The sequence below is a fragment of the Loxodonta africana genome, chromosome 9 (genome assembly GCF_030014295.1).
Source record: "Loxodonta africana isolate mLoxAfr1 chromosome 9, mLoxAfr1.hap2, whole genome shotgun sequence".
Taxonomy (NCBI): domain Eukaryota; kingdom Metazoa; phylum Chordata; class Mammalia; order Proboscidea; family Elephantidae; genus Loxodonta; species Loxodonta africana.
Window position 1 is genome coordinate 76,242,209 of NC_087350.1, and position 20,304 is coordinate 76,262,512.

At 37.2% G+C, this 20,304-nt stretch overlaps 1 protein-coding gene across 1 annotated transcript in view; it reads right to left on the bottom strand.

The window, feature by feature from the left end:
• The window catches only part of LOC100670508 (myb/SANT-like DNA-binding domain-containing protein 3), a 164,479-nt gene that overhangs the window by 54,829 nt on the left and 89,346 nt on the right, over positions 1-20,304 (bottom strand). The window contains exons 3-4 of the mRNA XM_023545094.2: positions 19,982-20,091; positions 2,846-2,975 (exon numbers count right to left, since the gene is read on the bottom strand). Of these exons, the coding sequence (XP_023400862.1) occupies positions 2,846-2,975; positions 19,982-20,091 (240 nt within the window). The remainder of the gene's footprint in view (positions 1-2,845; positions 2,976-19,981; positions 20,092-20,304) is intronic.

Genomic DNA, 20,304 nt, shown 5'->3' on the forward strand with positions numbered 1-20,304 from the left:
ATGACAGAATTTTGCAAGGCCAATGACTTACTCATTGCAAATAGCTTTTTTTCAACAACATAAACAGACTATACACATGGACCTCACTAGATGGAATACAAGGAATCAAATCGAGTTACATCTGTGGAAAGAAACAATGGAAACGCTCAATATCATCAGTCAGAGCAAGGCCAGGGGATGACTGCAGAACAGACCATCAATTCTCATATGCGAGTTCAAGTTGAAGCTGGAGAAAATTAAAACAAGTCCACGAGAGCCAAATGTAAACTTGAGTAAATCCTACCTGAAGTTAGAGACCATTTCAAGAATAAATTTGATGCACTGAACACTAATGACTGAAGGCCAGATGAGTTGTGGGATGACATCAAGGACATCATACATGAAGAAAGCAAAAGTCATCATAAAGACTGAAAAGAAAAAAAGACCAAAATGGATGCCAGAAGAGACTCTGAAACTTGCTCTTGAATGCGGATTAGCTAAAGAGAAAGGAAGAAATGATGAAGCAAAAGAGCTGAAGAGAATATTTCAAAGGGTGGCTCTAGAAGACAAAGTAAAGAAGTATAACAAAATGTATAAAGACCTAGAGTTAGAAAGCCAAAAGGGAAGAACATGCTTTACGTTTCTTAAGATGAAAGAACTGAAGAAAAAATTCAATCCTCAAGTTCCCCCAAAATAGGCAACACAAATCTCCTTAACTCTCATGTGTATGCAGGTAGACAGCTCAGTGAGCTCTCTCCAGTAGGAAGTAGTTTCTTCTTGTTCCAGTGTATTCCAAATTGTGAAATTAACTGTTGTTGTTGTTGTTTTTTTTAATCTATTCTTAGTTAAAGTTCAAAATGTTTGGAATCTAACTCAGCCCTGTCCTTACATTCCTACACTGCTTAAGAGACCAGGCATGAGGGGAATTGAGGGTTCAGTATTTGACTAATCAACCATAAAATTACATCTTCTGTAAGGAAGGAGGAAACGAAAGAAGAGTTTAAGAGCAGAAAAAGAAAGAGAAGGAAAAGGAAACACAATTGAAATTATTTTTGTGACCAAACTTTTCTTAGGAAAAGAACATTCCCTTCTACCTTTTATTCTACATACATTGATTGGATACATATTAAATGCCATGTACTATGGTAAATGCTCAGAATAAAATGATAAATAAGACCAGTTCTAGTCAATGAGATACTCCCAAACTTTTTTATTTTATTTTAACCCATGTGCAATTTTAATAGATATAAAAATTGTATACCTTCTGTTAGGGTCATTTAAAATTCCTAAACATTGTAACTACTTTGATAACGAGGTTGAGTTCTTCCAGTAGATTACATTTTCACTGTACACATGCCTTCCGCAGCCCACACAATCCTACCCGAATCCTATGACATAGCTCCATAAGCTGAGCACACAGCCCTCCTGTTGAGAATCACTGATCTGGCTGGAGACAAATATGTCAGATAAATGAAATATAGTAGGATGTATACATGGAGATATGTATAAAGCACACTGTGACAAAGAAGGTGCAAATAACTCTGCTGGGAGAGAAGAGTGGCTGTCTCGAAAGAAAGAATTCACAGAGGAAAAATACTTAACCCAATCTTAAAGCCTAAGACAGGAGTTTTCAAGTAATCAAAAGGGGAATGGTATTCCAGGTACAGGGATTATCACCCATAAAAGCCCAAAGGACATGAAATCGACAGACCCACTCACCAAATAACAAGAAGTTCAATCAATATTGCACCTTATAGCTTAGCTCATTCAATGCTTATATAATAACTCTTGGAGACGATGATATCCATTTAACAACTAGGAAACTGGGGCTCAGAGAGGTTAAGTGACTTGTCCAGGGTCACACAGTAAATAAGAACTGGAGTACATTAATGCCAGGTCTTTTAACCCCAGTGCAGTGCTCGTTCCAATCTACCACCTTGTCTCCTAATGCTTAACATTCATTACCTATCAACCTGGTTGTTGTCTTAAATATGTGTTGCTCATAGATGATGCATAATTAACTTCAGACTGTAAAGAACTCCATTGCTTTTCTTCCAATTTCTAGGTCAAGTCTGTGAAATACAATCCACTTAGAGAAGTATATAAGGACCACACCAAATGATAGTCTACAGGCCTGAAAATATAATTATTTCTCTAAGTATCTAATTCTTTAGTAAAAGGGAGAACTTTTAAGCACTGTAATATATCCAGAAAAAATAAATGGAATAGATTATATAATAGTCTCCACCTTTACTCCTAACCTCCATACAATAATTCTAACTATAATAACCTCACCTACGTGCTTGCCCTCAAATACAAAAATAAGGAACTAACATTAACGCCTTCCAAAACCAACCATGACCAATTCAAAAAGGAAAAGATAAAAAAGTAAATACAAACAACTGTGGGCAGAGAGGGGTAAAGGGGCAGGGAGGAAAAGAGAAAGTACACAAAGAGAAGAGTCTGGAAAGAAACAACATCCTGGAATATCACTAATGGCTTTCTACAGATATTCCCCATCCCTTTCCAAAAAAACCCATCAGTAAGATAGACCCCATGTCATTCCCCATCCCAATTTTTACTCCGTGTAATATCAAACCATAGAGAAAGGACATACAAAGTTCCCAAAGAAAAAGAATTAAGCCTGAAAAATGCACTGACAAGTAACACAGTACAAAACCACCAAGGGTTAAAAAGCAAGTACATGAAAAGGGGCAAAAAAGAGCTTCCCCCAATTCCCGCACAATCACCATCAATCCAAGCAGCAGTTTTCTCTTGGGAAACTGAACTCTAACTGGAAACTTCCTTTTAGAAAATATGGTGAAAACTCTTCTAACATTTAGTCAGAAGAATGTCATACACATACCAGAGTAACATGGTCCTCTTGCTACTACTGTTATCTCTCTCTGGTGCTTACAAGCAGCCCTTCTGAGAAAGCATTCATTTTGATAAGTGTCCCCATTTGATCCACAGACGGGAACGTAATTAGTATGGCACTGCAAAAGAAACAAAAATAAATTCGCAGAACTAGGCATGAATATTAATAGTTTATTTCATGTTCTTGAATGCAATACCATAGTATTATGACATACTTTTTACTACAGAATAGTTTATTCTTTTCTTTGTTTCAACAAATGAAGAGTCAAGTTACTTCTTCATACATTTTTTCACATTCGTAATGAGAATAACTATCAACTACCCATTTTATCCATAAAAAGGAGAATGAAAATTCCCATTCTATCTACTTCCTTTGCTTGCTATGAAGACCCAGTGAAATAATATAAGAGGAAATTCTTGGTAATGTTTATAAAGACTTTTATTTATACAATGTCACTTTATTATTATCAAAATTCATTTATTCAATACCTCTAGAATGCAAATTCTCAAGATAAATGCTACAGAAGATGCAAATAAATATAAGACATGATACCTGTTCTCAAAGACCTTACAATCTTGTTAAAGAAACAAATACATAGGCAAAAAAATACATTGTAAAGCCAAATCATGTACCAAATCAATTGTACAGTATAATTCCTAATACCTATTACTGCAAGCTGGAGTATTCAAGAAAAGCCTCCTCATAAAAAGTGTAACGTCGAAAAAAAGACCAGACTTACTGGTCTGACAGAGACTGGAGGAACCCCCGAGACTATGGCCCCCGGACACTCTGCTAACTCAGAAATGAAACCACTCCTGAAGCCCACTTCTCAGACAAAGATTAGACAGGCCTATAAAACAAACAATAACACATGTGAGGAACATACTTCTTAGTTCAATCAAATATCTGATACCAAATGGGCAACTCATGCCCAAAAGCAAGATGAAAAGGCAGGAACTGAAGGGACGGGAACTGAATGAATGACACCCAGGGTGCAAAGGGGAGAGTGCTGTCACATTGTGGAGGTTGCAACCAATGTCACAAAACAACATGTGTATAAATTTTTGAATGAGAAACTAACTTGAGCTGTAAACTTTTACCTAAAGTAGAGTAAAATTTAAAAAAAAGAAGAAGTTTAATGTGAACTAGACCTTGAAGGGTGACTAGAAATGAGTAGGAAAAAAAAAAAGGTGATACAGGTTTAATAAATAATATTGGACCCGCATGTTTAAAACTGGTAAGCATACAAATATTGATAAACATTTCTTTATAATTTTATTTGTTGCTGCTGTTGTTGAGAATATACACAGCAGAACATACACCAACGCAACAATTTCTACACGTACAATTCTGTGACACTGATTACATTCTTGGATTTGCGCAGCCATTCTCACCCTCCTTTTCCGAGCTGTTTCTCCTCCATTAGCACAAACTCACTGCTCCCTAAGGTTCCTATCTTTCAAGTTACTGCGGTCAATGTGATCCCATATAGATAGTTTTTAAAAAACCACAATCCTCAACGCAGACATTCTTTACCAGCTGAGCTAAACTATCATTTGGTTTAGAAAAGACTTCAAGGGATATTTTTGCTTTAAGATTTAAAGATTAACTCAGAGCAATAGTTTCAGGGGTTCATCCAGCTTCCATGGCTTCAAACAGTCCAGAGTCTATGAGAATCTGAAATTCTGTTCTACATTTTCTCCCTTTTGATCAGGATTCTTCTATCGAATCTTTGATCGAAACGTACAGTAATGGTAGTTGGGCACCGTCCAGTTCTTCTGGCTTCATGGCAAATGAGGCAGTTGTTCATGGAGGCAGTTAGCCACATGTTCCATTTGTTTCTCCTATTCCTGACTCTCCTTGTTCCTCTGTTGCTCTAAAATATGGACAGGCTTTAAAGCAGGTTCATATAGGGAAACAAAATCCTAAATTGGTCTAAGAGAAACAATACAAATCATAATGTAAGATGAAGATGGTAAGGTTGGCAGGAACAAGATCATGACAGTTTTTTGTTTTGTTTTTAATTTTTATTGTGCTTTAAGTTAAAGTGAAAACCCTGGTGGTGTAGTAAAGTGCTACGGCTGCTAACCAAAAGGTCAGTAGTTTGAATCCACCAGGCGCTCCATGGAAACTCTACGTGGCAGTTCTACTCTGTCCTATAGGGTCGCTATGAGTCGGGATCGACTTGACGGCAGTGGGTTTGGTTGGTTTTGGTTAGGTGAAAGTTTACAAATCAAGTCAGTCTCTCATACGAAAATTTATATATACCTTGCTATATACTCCTAGCTGCTCTCCCCCCAATGAGACAGCACACTCCTTCTCTCTACCCTGTATTCCCCAGGTCCATTCAGCCAGCTTCTATCCCCCTCTGCCTTCCCATCTCCCCTCTAGACAGAAGCTGCCAACATAGTCTTCTGTGTCTACTTGAGCCAAGAAGCTCACTCCTCACCAGTATCATTTTTTGTCTTACAGTCTAGTCCAACTCCTCTCTGAAGAGTTGACTTGGGGAATGGTTCCAGTTTTGGTTTAACAGATGGTCTGGGGACCATGACCTCTAGGGTTCTTCTAGTCTTGTTTTGTTTTAATACCATGCCAAGAAGCCTACACTTTACCTTCTGGAGAATAGGAACTACTGAGAATTTCTGACCAAAGGAGTGACATTATCAACATCATCTCCATTAATTATGTTTACATTTAAAATAGCATTCTATTATCTATAGTTCTTTTTAGTCATAATAGATGTCTTACTTTTGACACTATAAATACATACACACCCACGAATATATATTCAAAAAATTATCTAATGTGCTTTAAAAAGGAAGCTCCTCTCAGTGTGGATTTTCCCATATTTCAGATACTACCATTCTGGTTGCAGCAACACTGGCAAGCCTGGCTACAGTACCGACATCACTGTCAGGAACTAACTATCCTCCTCTGTGGGCTCAGACCAGCCTATATTTTGATCATTTACGGTTTTATTCTAGGCACACTATGGCTACAATCCAGAACCTAGATAATGTGTCCCTAAATTAAGATACATATTTTTTAATAAACACAGCATGACCAATTAGGATTTACTCCAGAAATACAAGAATAATTTTATGTTAGATTACAGGGGGAAGCCTACATAATTAAATCCACAAGTCCTAAAAGTCATTTTATGAATACACTATTACTCAACTATATTGTTTTCCTGTGGCTGCTATAACAAAATAGCAAATTTGACGGCTAAAAACAACAAAAATTTATTTTCCCACAACTCTGGAGGCCAGAAGTTCAACATCAGTATCACTGGGCTTTATTCCCTCTAGAGGCTCTAGGAAAGAATCCATTCCTTGCCCCTTCCAGCTTCAGTCAGTTATTGGCACTCCTTGACTTGTTGGCACATCACTCCAATCTCTGTCTCCATGGTCACCTTCTGTGTATCAAATCTTCCTCTGCCTCTCTCTTATAAGGGCACTTTTGTAGCATTTAGGGCCCACCCAGATAATCCAGGATGAGCTCCTTCTCTTAAAACCTCCAACTTAATCACATCTGCAAAAACTATGGTAGGGTAACATTGAGAGGTTCCAGAGATTAGGACATGATAATATCTTTGGGGCCACCATTCAGCCTACTACATCATGCATGAACACTTTTTAAATTTTGTTTACTTTATTGAAATATAATATATATAAAAAATAAAAGAGTGATAAGAATTCAGTTCAATTAATTCCCACAAAGTAGGCACACACATAATCAGCACCCTGATCAATAAACAGAACATTACGAACATCCTGAGTAGGCTCCATGCCTCTTCCCAATCATTACCTCTCCCCAAAAAATCCACTACCCTAACTTGTAACACATTAAATTAGCTATGCCTGTTTTTGAACTTTATGTAAATGGAATCATACTTTATACATTCTTTCGAATTCTGCCTTTTCACTCAACATTATTTTGCAATTCATTTGTGTTGCTGCATACAGCAATGGTTCCATCCTCACCAGTGGACAATGAATAAGGAAGACAGAAGAAGAATTGATGTGTTTGAATTGTGGTGCTGGCGAAGACTGAATATACCATGGACTGCCAAAAGAATGAACAAATCTGTCTTGGAAGAAGTACAGCCAGAATGCTCCTTAGAAGCAAGGATGGCAAGACTGTGTCTTACATACTTTGGACATGTTGTCAGAAGGGATCAGACCCTAGAGAAGGACATCATGCTTGGTAAAGTAGAGGACCAGAGAAAAAGTGGAAGACCCTCAACCAGATGGATTGACATAGGGACTGCAACAATGAGCTCAAGCATAACAATGATTGTGAGAACAGTGCAGGACCAGGCAGTGTTTCATTTCTGTTGTATATAGGGTCTCTATGAGTCAGAACCTGCTCAATGGCACCTAACCACAACAACATATATATTCTCATGCACACACAGACAGACAGCTATATACATACACTTTTATTTCTGATAGGTGTGTGTGTGTATATATATAAAATACATAAAAAAAAAAAATTTTTTTTTTTTTTTTACTGGGTAAATCTGCTGCAAAGGACCTCTTCAAATTGTTGAAGAGCAAAGATGTCACCCTGAAGACTAAGGTGCACCTGACCCAAGCCATGGTATTTTCAATCGCATCATATGCATGTGAAAGCTGGACAATGAATAAGGACGACTGAAGAAGAGTTGACGCCTTTGAATTATGGTGTCGGTGAAGAATATTGAATATACCACGGACTGCCAAAAGAACGAACAAATCTGTCTTGGAAGAAGTGCGGCCAGGATGCTCCTTAGAGGCAAGGATGGCGAGACTGTGCCTTACATACTTTGGACATGTTGTCAGAAGGGATCAGTCCCTGGAGAAGGACATCATGCTTGGCAGGGTACAGGGTCAGCAGAAAAGAGGAAGATCCTCAATGAGGAGGATTGACACAGTGGCTACAACAATGAGCTCAAGCATAACAACGATTGTAAGGATGGCTCGGGACCGGGCAGTGTTTCGTTCTGTTGTGCATAGGGTCGCTGTGAGTCGGAACCGACTCGACGGCACCTAACAACAACAACAACATATATATTCAGGAATTTATGGATCACAGGATATGTATTAACAGTTTTAGAATATACTGCCAACAGTCTTCCAAAATGGTTGTGCTAATTTGCACATCCGTCAACACTATTTCAGTTGCTTCACATCCTCGTCCACACAGCATTTTCCATTTTAGCCATTCTTACAGGTATGAGTGGGATCTCACTTAATTTATACTCCTCTGATGATTTATTTTCTTGTTTATAATTTTCTGTATTTCTCAATTTTTATATAATAGACATGATTTACTTCTATCATTTATCTACTTTTTAAAAAAGTCAGATTTACTTCATAAAGCATAAATATGGCATGCCACATGTCAAGCACTAGTAAAAAAAAAAATTGCTAACTGATGAAATATTTTACAGACAAGTTAATTTTGCTATGCATTTGATATCAGCAGAATGCTACATCAACTTTCATTAAAATTATTTTTTTTTCTTTAGGGGGCCTTCCTATATTTCTCCAATTTTTCATGGATCACACTCCTTTATTCTCTTTCCTTTTAAGTTTACACAACAACTTGTATGATGTCTGCCCAAGTCAATGTTACTTTGTACAAAACATAGCAAAGGAGGCCATAAGCTCTAAATGTCAAGTGCTTAGTCTACATACTGTTCAACCCAACTCTTCACTCAACAAAGGCTTAATGATCAGTTAACAGAGTGCCAGTATCACCCCCTAGGGTGCCCCTGTAGAGGCATTTTTGGTTGTCACAATGATAAACCAACAACAATCCAGTTGCTGTCGAACCAATTCAGTCTTATGGCAACCCACAACGATAAAGGGACACTACTGTCATTTGGCAGATGAAGTCCAGGGATGCTAGATGTACTGCAAAGGAAACGGCAGTTCCACAAGACAAAGACTCTTCTGTACCCCACAAGCTGTGAATATCCTTCTAGATACTCATGTAGGAACTATGCTAAGGCTTACCACATACAAATAAGTCTGCTCTGTTATAACTTATCCTAATATGTTTTTAATCTAACATCAACTATTCCTCTACTTTTTTGTTTTCATGTGTTTCTGGTATGAAATTGTTTCTGACCTTTTTTTAAATCCAAACATTTATTATAAGTAAATACACATATTTGACTACCTTACTGTATTCTAGTGTAATCATTTCATTTACATTATGAAATACATATTATTGTATTATAAATTACTTTTATTTCTCCTTCACATTGCAATCATACATGATATTGATTTCTTTAATTATGTATTCATATAGATTATATTATCTATGATTTTTAACTTAAGGACAGTAAGGAAACAGAATATAAATTATTGGTTATTAAAAAGAGGGCACTCACTTATATAAAGTATCTAGTATAGGCAAATGCATAGAGACAAAAGTAGATTAGTGATTACCAGAGGCTGGGGGAAAGGAGGAATAAGAAGTTATTGCTTAATGGGTACCGAGTTTCTCTTTAGGGTAATGGAAAAATTTTGGAAATAGAGGTGATGGATGCACAGCATTGCAAAGATAATTATAATTAATGTCACTGAATTCTATACTTAAAATAGCTAAAATGGCAAATTCTATGTTACGTAACAATTAAACTTTAAAAAGGGGAGGTATTAAATCTGATAGGGTTGAGAATCTCTAAGATAACAGTCAACATTTACTGAACAATTTCTATCTACCAAGCACTGTGCTACAACTTTTAATGTCCTATCTAATTAAGTACCATAACAACCCTATGAAGCACATGGTATATCACTTAGAGCTAGGGCTCCGAAGTTGAAAATGCTTGAGTTCAAATTCTAGGTCCACCATCCATCCATGTGTCTACAAGCTAGCACCAGCACCATTTTGTCACCTGTAAAATGGTTAATTATAATCGTACCTACCTAACAAAATTGATATAAGGTCTAAATAAGAGAAATCCACGTTTAGCATTTGTATCTGGAAACTCTGGTGATGCAGTGGTTAAGAGCTACATCTGCTAACCAAAGGTCAGCAGTTCAAATCCACCAGCCACTCTGTGAAAACTCTACGGGACAGTTCTACTCTGATAGGGTCACTATGAGTCAGAATTGGCTTGATGGCAATGGGTTTGGTTTTTTGGGTTATCTGGCCACGATAAATTCTCAATAAACATCAGCTATATTTGCTCTTGCTATTATCATTTCTGAGTCTTAAGTACCTACCCAAAGTCACACTAGTAAGTGGGAGAGCCACAGAACTGGTGTGATTTAACTACTACACACTGAAGTTACTCAGCAGGGTCTCACCATATGTGTACTCAGTTTCAAGTAGAGTTCTTGGTGGTAGTGAGCAGGACACTTAAATAGTGCAGGCAATGTGCCTGAAACTCAACTTAATAAGCTTGTACCTAGGAATGAGAACGAAATGGGAAAAGCAGACCTGCTGTTCCTTTATCAGTCTCAGTTTCCAGGCATCTCTCTTAGGAGCTTCTATCTTTATGTGCAAATTCAGGAATTCGGGCAATTTTAGCAATATATAAGTTCTGACACTTCCACTGACACTAGAACCTAACTCTAAACCAAGGTTTGACTCCTCTATACTGTCATTTTGCCTGGGGGAAACAACACCCACGTATACCTTCTCTTTAACGAGAAGAACGTGATGATACTGCCAACCATGTTAAGTAGTTTGGAAAGATGGAACTATATCCCTTCAAGCATTCAGTGTATACCTATTGTGTGTCAGAAACCATTTTAAATACAATAAATAAGAAAATAAGAACAAACCAAGGTGTAAGAAAATGTCGTGGTATCCAGAGAGAAGAGACACACTGATTAATTCAGGAAGACATATAGTCCAGAGAACTCCAGAATGAAGAACAAAGTGGAAAAAATAGAAACAAAAAAAAAATTGTATGTGCTACTCTTTGTACATTACCCAAGTTTTAAATGAAAGATGCAGTATTTACAGGACTTTTTTTTGCACAAAATTAATAAAATGGCTTTGTTTACATATGTGGCAAGATATAACAGCTATTATTAGCAGACAAAAAAAAACTTATTGAATTTTATTTTAAATCCTGTTTTCTGTTAAAACATGTTTAAATTGTGTCCCAGAAAGCTTTTATTAGACCTAAAAGTATGCTAAATCATAGGCAGTTTTAAAAATGAACTGAAAGATACTGCTAAAACGTCCAGCAGAAAAGTTTTTAATGGGCACACCAGCTCACTGTTTTCATATTAGCCAGCAATAGCCTAAGTCTAACTTGAACAGATTTATAAGAAGGCAATGTGGATAGAAGAAAGTTTGCTCAGCAGCAAGATAAAACCAAACTGTAAGCCCTGAGACAGCTTGCTCCTATAAGGTAAGGAACTTGCCTTTAAACATCTTTATATCCTCAGCTGTTAGCCTAGGATCTAGCACAAAGCAAGCACTGATAAACATCTATTGATCAACTCCTAACTTTAATATTCCTTTTCGGCTTTGCCCCAAAGTAAGAAACAATGTAAGGGATTCAAGAAAAACCCAAAGATTCCACAAGGAAGGTACTGGAACTAATAGCTAGATTCATAAAAGTAACAGAATACAAGATCAACATACAAAATCAGTTAGGTTCCTATACACCAACAAAGAGAACTCTGAAAAGGGAATCAGGAAAACAATACCATTTACAATACCCCCCCCCCATAAGATAAAATACTTAGGAATAAATTTAACCTGAAACATAAAAGACCTATACAAAGAAAACTACAAAACACTACTATAAGAAACCAAAAGAGGCTTACATAAATGGAAAAACATACCATGCTCATGGATAGGATGACACAACTTTGTGAAAATGTCAATCTTACCCAAAGTGACCTAAAGATATATTGCAATTCCAATCCAAATTCCAGCCACATTCTTTACCAAAATGGAAAAACTAATCATCAACTTTAGATGGAAAGGAAACAGGCTCCAGATAAGTAAAGCAAAAGTGAAAAAGAACAAAGTAGGAGGCCTCATACTACCTGATCTCCGAACATACTATATAGCCACGACAGTCAAAACAGGCTGGTAACAACGACAGACACATATACCAACAGAACAGAATTGAGAACCTAGACATAAATCCATTCATGTATGATCAGCTGATCTTCGACAAAGGGCCAAAGACTATTAAGCGGGGAAGAGACAGTCTCTTCAACAAATGGTGCTGGCAAAACTGGATGGCCGTCTGTGGAAAAATGAAACAGGACACAACATACACAAAAACTAACTCAAACTGGATCAAAGACCTAAATAAAAAACGTACAATTATAAAGATCACGGGAGGTCTTTATACTCCCTATTTTTCATAGGGACAATGCTAGCAGTGTTAATATATGGCATAAACAGAATACCATACATAACTAAAAATGCACACGTAGCACAAGATGAACTAGATAAATGAGACTTCCTAAAGATTGAACAATATGCTCAACAAAAGACTCCATCAAAAGAGTCAAGAGAGAGCCTACAAACTGGGAAAAAAATTTTGCCAACAATATATCTGACAAGGGAATAATCTCTAAAATTTATAGAAAACTTCATCTCAACAATAAAAAGATAAACGACCCAATTAAAAAATGGGCAAAGGATGTGAACAGACAATTCACCAAAGAAGACATTCAGGAGGCTAACAAACATATGAAGAAATGCCTGCAATCATTAGCTATTAAAAAACCAAACCAAACCCGTTGCTGTCAAGTTGATTCCGACTCACAGCAACCCTATATAGGACAGAGTAGAACTGTCCCATAAGGTTTCCAAGCAGTGACTGGTGGATTCAAACTGCCAACCTTTTGATTAGCAGCCAAATTCTTAACTACTGCACCCCCAGGGCTCCCATTAACTATTAGAGAGATGCAAATCAAAACTACAATGAGATACCATGTCATGCCAACATTACTGCCACTAATCAAAAAAACAGAAAACAGCAAATGTTGGCAAGGCTGTGGGGAGACTGGAACTCTTATGCAATGCTGGTGGGAATGTAAAATGGTACAACCACTTTAGAAAACGATACGGCACTTCCTTAAAAAGCCAGAAATAGAAATACCATACGATCCAGCAATCCTACTCCTAGGAATATACTCTAGAGAAATAAAAGCCATGACACGAATAGACATATGCATATCTACGTTCACTGCAGCAGTATTCAAACAGCAAAAAGATGAAAACAATCTAAGTGCCCACCGACAGATTAGCGGATTAACAAACTGTGGTACATATACACAATGGAATACTATGCAACGATAAAGAGTAATGATGCATCTGCAAAACCTCTCACAACATGGTTGAATTTGGAAGACGTTATGCTGAGTTAAATAAGTCAATCACAAAAGGACAAATATCGTGTGAGGCCACCACTATAAAGTAACAAGAAAGGTTGACATATAGGAAAAAAAGAAAAAACATTCTTTCATGGTTACCAGGGATGGAAGGGGAAGGAGGGAAAATTACCAATTAGAAGACACAAGGTAATACTGGTGAAGGGAAAGACAATACACAATACGGGAGAAGTCAGCACTACATGACCAAGGCAAGAGAGCACACTGAGGGACACAAGAATAAAGCACAACTACGGTAACTCCTATAGCTTAGACAATCCTGCAGCAATAGTATTAACAAACAGTAATTTACAAATTGACAAATAGGCAGATAGATATGCCAAGAGATGTGGGAGGATGTAAGGGAACATACCCTCCAGGAGACATAGGTTTGGTGGTGGATATTTCTACATACATGACTATAGGTGCTACTCATATAGAGCGCACAAAGGGTATAGTCAGGGAAACCTCTTAGACATAATCAAAAACCTCACAGGATGAAGCTCCTAGGCTAAAGGACAAAAGACCACAGATTAAGTGGACATCTACATCAACTGGAAAAACACAGTACATAAAGATAATGTTTTGCATCCTACTTTGGTGAGTAGCGTCTGGGGTCTTAAAAGCTTTCAGGCAGCCATCTAAGATACAATTACTTGTCTCTTTCCATCCGGAGCAAAGGACAGTATAGAAAACCAAACATTCAAGGGAGCTATTAGTCCAAATGACTAAAGGACCACATAAATCACAGCCTACCCGACCCCGAGATGAAAGTACTAGATGTTGCCCAGCTAGCACTACCAAGCGCTCTGAATGGGATCACAACAGAGGGTACTGGACAGAGCGGGAGAAAATTGTAGAACAAAAATCAAATTCACAAAAAAAGATCAGACTTACTGGTCCGACAGAATCTGGAGGAACCCCCGAGATTATGGCCCTAAGACACCCTTCTTACCTGGAACTAAAAGCACATAAGATAAACAATAACACCTGAGAGGAAATTAACTCCTTAGAACAATTATACGAGATCAAAAGGCATGATCTGCCCAAAAGCAAAGATGAGAAGGCGGGAAAGGATAGAAAATCAGGAGGAAAGAAAATGAGGAACCCGCGGTGGAAATGGGGAGAGTGCTCACACACTGGGGAGAATGAAACCAAGGTCATGAAACAATGTACAAACTATCGAATGGGAAACTATATTTGCTCTGTAACTTTCACCTACTGCATATTAAAAAAGAAAAAAAAAATGTAAGGGATTCAGACAGATCCTGCATGAGACGATCTCCTAACTGTTCAATCAAGCATGTTAAAAAGGTCAAACCAGGCTACTTTTTTACAACTTTAGAGTTACAGAAAAAAACTTTCAAAGACTAAAGAAAAGCAGAATTACAAAGACAGAAACCGATGAACATGACATCAAAATTTAACACTTCTTATATTAAAAATATATAAACAAAATGAAAATGACAATAGGATAATTTCCTTAAAATACAGAATCATTTTGGTAATTCATATGCGTAAACTGAAAAAGAACAATCTCTAAGAAAAATACTATTAAGTGATTTATGTACTTTAAAAGGGAATTAAAACATATATATTTTTATACACAGATAGTATATTTCTGGAAGGAAATACCAGAAGTCACTAACAGATGTTGCCTCTTAGAAGAGCAACTGGGGGCTGAAGTAGAAGGAAGACACTGTTCATTATATATCTCGTCCTGTTCAAGTTACTCTTTTTAAAAACATCAGAACAGTACCTACAACATGGGTTCTCATGAAAGTTTATGAGTTAATGGATATGAAATTCTTAGAACAGTGTTCAGCATAGTGCATGCATATGTAATTGTGCACATATTCGTACATATATTTTTACAAATCAACACATTGGAAAAAGAAAATATTCTAGAATATGGAAAATATGAAACATTAATTCACAAAATAAATAAAAATGGTCAAATGTACGGCATTTTTTTCAATTTCCCTAGTAATCAAATACAAATAAAAACTTTTTTTTTTTGCACCTATCAGAGGTGAAAATTTAAAAGGACTGACAAAATCTACCACCAATCAACTGAAGAGAAACAGGCTGTCTGCTATACTCTTGTTGGTGAGAGTGTTAATCTATACATAAGCATCCCATTGGCCCAACAATTCCACATCAAGGGACTTAATGTAGGGAAATAATAAGACATCTGTAAGATGCAAGGTGGCTAAAACTCAATCACAACCTGTCCTCTTTCCAGCTTGAAAAACCAGAGGACAGAGTTCAGGGCAAACACAGTCACTGGAAAGTAAGACAGAAAATCCCCAAAAGAGTAGACTCAAAGGAGAGTCCCAGGTTCTTTGTACAAACTGAGACCAAATTCTGGCTGACCCCTGAATCATACACGTGTGGGCCAACTCCACATAGCCAGCCCATCTAAAAAAAGGCTAAAAGAAATGAACTGATATTTGTGTTGCCATCACCACTGGGAAAACAGCCTGCAGTTTGAGTTCAGCCAATTTAAAAATAAAAATATTCTTCAAAGGAACGTAACAGAATTCAAACACTCTAAAACATATCACTCACAATGTGTAGAATAAATTCAAAATTAATATGTAGAAACAGTAAAACATGATCCTTTCTCAAAAAGACAATCAACAGAAACAATCTCCAAAATGTTCCAGATGTTGAAAACAGCAAAGATTTTAATGCAGCAATAATATCTATGGTCAAGGAAAGTATGTTTGCTATGAATGAAAAGATAGGAAATCACAGAAAATTACAGAAACTATAAATTCTACAAATATCTCAAGGACTCACTGGATGGACAGAATGGAGATGACAGAAGAAAGGGTTAGTGAATCTGAGATAGATGAATAAAAGTTATCCATAGTGAAGAACAGAAAGAAAAAAATTGGGAAAAAAAAGTGAACAGAGCCTCAGGGACCTATAGATAATATCAAAATGTCTAATATATGCCACTGAAGTCCCAGATTAAAGAGACAATGGCAGAAAAAAATTTTTTTTTAAGTAATGACCAAGTATTTTCCATATTAAAATAATGGTATACATTTACAGATTTAAGAAATTCAGCCAGCCTCAAGCAAGATAAAAGAAAGCCATACCTAAGCACTTCATAGTCAAACTGCTAAAACCCAAAGATAAAGAGAAAAACTTGAAAACAGCCAGAGACATTACATACAAGAAGAAAACAAACGACCACCAGCTTCTCATCTCATTCTGGGTAAAGCCAGCTGCCATGTTGTGAGTAGCATAGCCCTATAGAAAGGTCCACATGGCAAATAACTGATATCAACAGGCAGCAAGGACCAGAAGCCTGACAAAAGCCACATAAGTAAGCTTAGAAGATCCTCGCCTAGTTGAGCCTTGAGAGGACAGCAGCCCCAGTCAACACCTTGACTGCAGCCTTATGAGAGCTTGAATTAGAGGCACCCAGTTAATTCACACGCAGATTCTCAGTTCAAAGAAACTGTGAGTTAATGTTTATTGTTTAAAGCCAAAATTTTGGTGTAATTTGTTACTTAGTAACAGATAACCAATACAGGTGGCATTACAAACCCGCACCAAACTCACTGATGTTGAGTCAACTCTGACTCATAGCGACCCTACAGGACAGAACTGCCCTATAAGGTTTTCAAGGCTGTAAACCTTTATGGAAGCAGACGGACACATCCTTCTTCCATGGAGCAGGCTAGTGGGTTCAAACCACCACCCTTCTGACCTTTGGGTTAGCAGTCAAGCACTTTTAACCACTGCACCACCAGGGTTCCTTGGTAGCATTACAGTGACACACCAAATATTACAGTTTTTCTTAGCTCTACTCTCTCTACAAGGAACACATTTAAGATTTTTCTTTTTATTTTCCATTTTTAGCAGTTTGACTACAAAGTACTTAGGTAAATTAAGCTAGTGTGACAGTTAATTTGATGTGTCAACTTGGCTAGGCTATGGTTCCTAGGAGCTTGGCCAAACATGAGACTAGTTGCTGCTCCATGATGCAACCTAATGCAATATAATCATCTTCCATAATCTAATGTAATATAATCAATCAACCAATCAGTTGAAAGGGGTTTCCTTAGTGTGTGGTCTGCCTCCAGACTATAAATATTTTGAAAGAACTTGTTCTCTCTCTTATCTCCAAACTCTTCCCAACACCTGATCTACAGATCGTGAGGCATGGACCTGCAGAAGTCTCTAGCCTGCTGCTGACCTATGGATTTTAGACTAGCCAGTTCCCACAGCCACACGAGCCAATCTCCTGAAGTAAATCTATATATATATGTGCACATATATCTCACTGTTCTGTTTCTCTAGAGAACCCTGGCTAAGAGAGCTAAAAATGATAGACAAGCCCTGGGGATAAAACTGGACCCAAGGAGTAGAAAGAAACTAGAAATCAAACAGAGGAGCACAACAAAGCCAGACATGCAACCAAGTAGGTCACAACAGGCCGAAGAAAGGAGGACCTTAAATCTGTTTTGTTCCTCCCAAAAGAAAAGTTTCTTGTAATTTTCTTTCTAAGCAGTTATTCATGGTGCTGGCTGAACTGAAGTATGAAGGGTTCATGAGGGCTTAGTATCTACCACATGTTGTTGTTGTTAGGTGCCGTGGAGTCCGTTTCGACTCATAATGACTCTGTGTAAAACAGAATGAAACACTGCCTGGTTTTGCGGCATCCTCACAATCGTTGCTATGCTTGAGACTACTATTTCAGCCACTGTGTCAATCCTTCTTGTTGAAGGTCTTCCTCTTTTCGTTGACCCTCTACTTTACCAAGCATGATGTCCTTCTCCAGGGACTGATCTCTCCTAATAACATGTCCTAAGTATGTGAGACAAAGTCTTGCCAACCACGACTCTAAGGAGCATTCTGGCTGTATTTCACCAGGACAGATTTGTTTGTTCTTCTGGCAGTACATGGTATGTTCAATATTGTTTGCCAACACCATAATTCAAAGACACCAATTCTTCTTTGATCTTTCTTATTCATTATTCAGCTTTCACAGATACATGAGGCAAAAGAAAATACTACAGCTTGGGTCAGGTGCACCTTAGTCTTCAAAGTAACATCTTTGCTTTTTAACACTTCAAAGAGATCTTTGGCAGCAATTTTCCCAAAGCAGTATGTCATTTGATTTCTTGACTGCTGTTTCCAAGGGCACTGGCTGTGGATCCAAATCAAATAAAGTCCTTGACAACTTCGGTATTCTCTCCGTTTATCATGACGCTGCTTGCTGGTCCAATTGTGCAGATTTTTGTTCTCTTTATGTTGAGGTATAATCCATACTGAAAGCTATAGTCTTTGATCTTCATCAGTAAGTGCTTCAAGTTCTCTTCGCTTGCTCCAAGTGAGACTGTGTCATATACATATAGCAGGTTGTTAGAGTCTTACTCCAATTCTGATGCCTAGATCTTCTTCATGAAGTCCAGCTTCTCAGCGTACAAACTGAATAAGTGTGGTGAAAGGATACAACCCTGATGCACACCTTTCCTGATTTTATACCACATAGTTATCTCCTTGTTCTGTTCGAACAAGTGCCTCTACCATGTACGTACACAGGTATTTTTTAAGGAAAGAAGCCCACGTTAGTTGCTATTCCTTTTAAGACGATTTGAGGAGGAATGGCAGCCAGCCAAAATTGACTAGCCAACCTATTCAAGTAACCATACAAGGGTGAACAGAAGGTTAGCTCGGCCACCTCCAAGGTGGCTATCATGAAACTGCCAAAGAGAAATTCTCCTATCACTCTAGGTAATTGATCTGTAAAGTCTCTTTTGACTGTAAAGAACGTGACATGATGGACAAGAGTACACCCACATATCCTCCCTCCTTTACCTAAACTCTCCACTTTTTTTAATTAAAATAAAAACATGATGGTTTATAATTTTCAAACGGTTTTCATATGCAAATTATCTTTCTGATCTGGATTCTCATTCCACTGCCTTCTCCTTACAGATGGAATACTGATGCAGAGAAATTTACCTGAGATCATATATAAATTTGCCTGAGGTCATAAGCTTACCAGAAATACTGACTCTTATACTTTTATTCCTGATTTCTGTACCCTTTCCTCCCCTTAAGTTTCAAAATGGTAGATAAGTTTAGAACAAAATCCATGGGTGAAAAAATTATGTTCCCTTCTTTGTCTCATTTCAAACCCTGAACTGAGGACCATCTTGTGAGAAATATCCTGAAGCCAGATTATAATTTAATCACAGAAAATAAACAAAAAGGAAGAACTGAATGTAACATACTTTGCTTTCTTTATTTTACATTTTTTTAGGCAACAGAATTGCAACTAAAACAGCATATGAAAAGGAAAGATATTCAGAAACACTCCTAGCCTGGGGTTCCCTTTTCTAGTCTATCCCTAGCGTTCACCGAACCTGAGATTTCAATTCATTCTTATCCTTTGGCCTAGTAAAGTGGAAGGGAGAGACAGACCAGGAGAAATAAAGAAAAAAATGACAACATTTCAAATAACAGATTCTACTGCAAACAATACCTTATTTCCTTTCAGTGACAATAAAACCTTATGTTTGTTAATGTTTTTTCAAAGCATCTTCACACCTATTATCACCAATGTATCCTCTCAAGTTCAGGAATGAAGCATGAAAGTACTAATAATAGGACTACATCAGACAAAAAAGAATTGGTGGACTGTGCATCTAAGTTCCTCACGGAGTTCCAGTGTTTTAAGCTTGAACAATGCAGAATTATAAAATTTAAAACATTAAAAAATATGTACATTTGGTTTCCTCACCTGAAATTGGCATGCACATTTCAAACCATCTCCATCTTCTTTACAGACACCTCCGTATTTACATGATGATTCGTCACAAACTCTTACATCAGACTCCCTCACATTTAATTCTGTAAAAGAGGAAAAACTGTTTCATATACATACAGCTTTTTTATCTGAATGTACATACATAAATAAAAGGAAAACACTTAAAATGTATACAGCAAGCTCTCTAGGGCACAAAATCTCAAAGAGAATTGTGCATAATATGCCTAAAAGTAACTGATGCCAAACCAAAACTCAAAATTTCAGGATTTAACATAATTCCTAAAGATAAATCTATG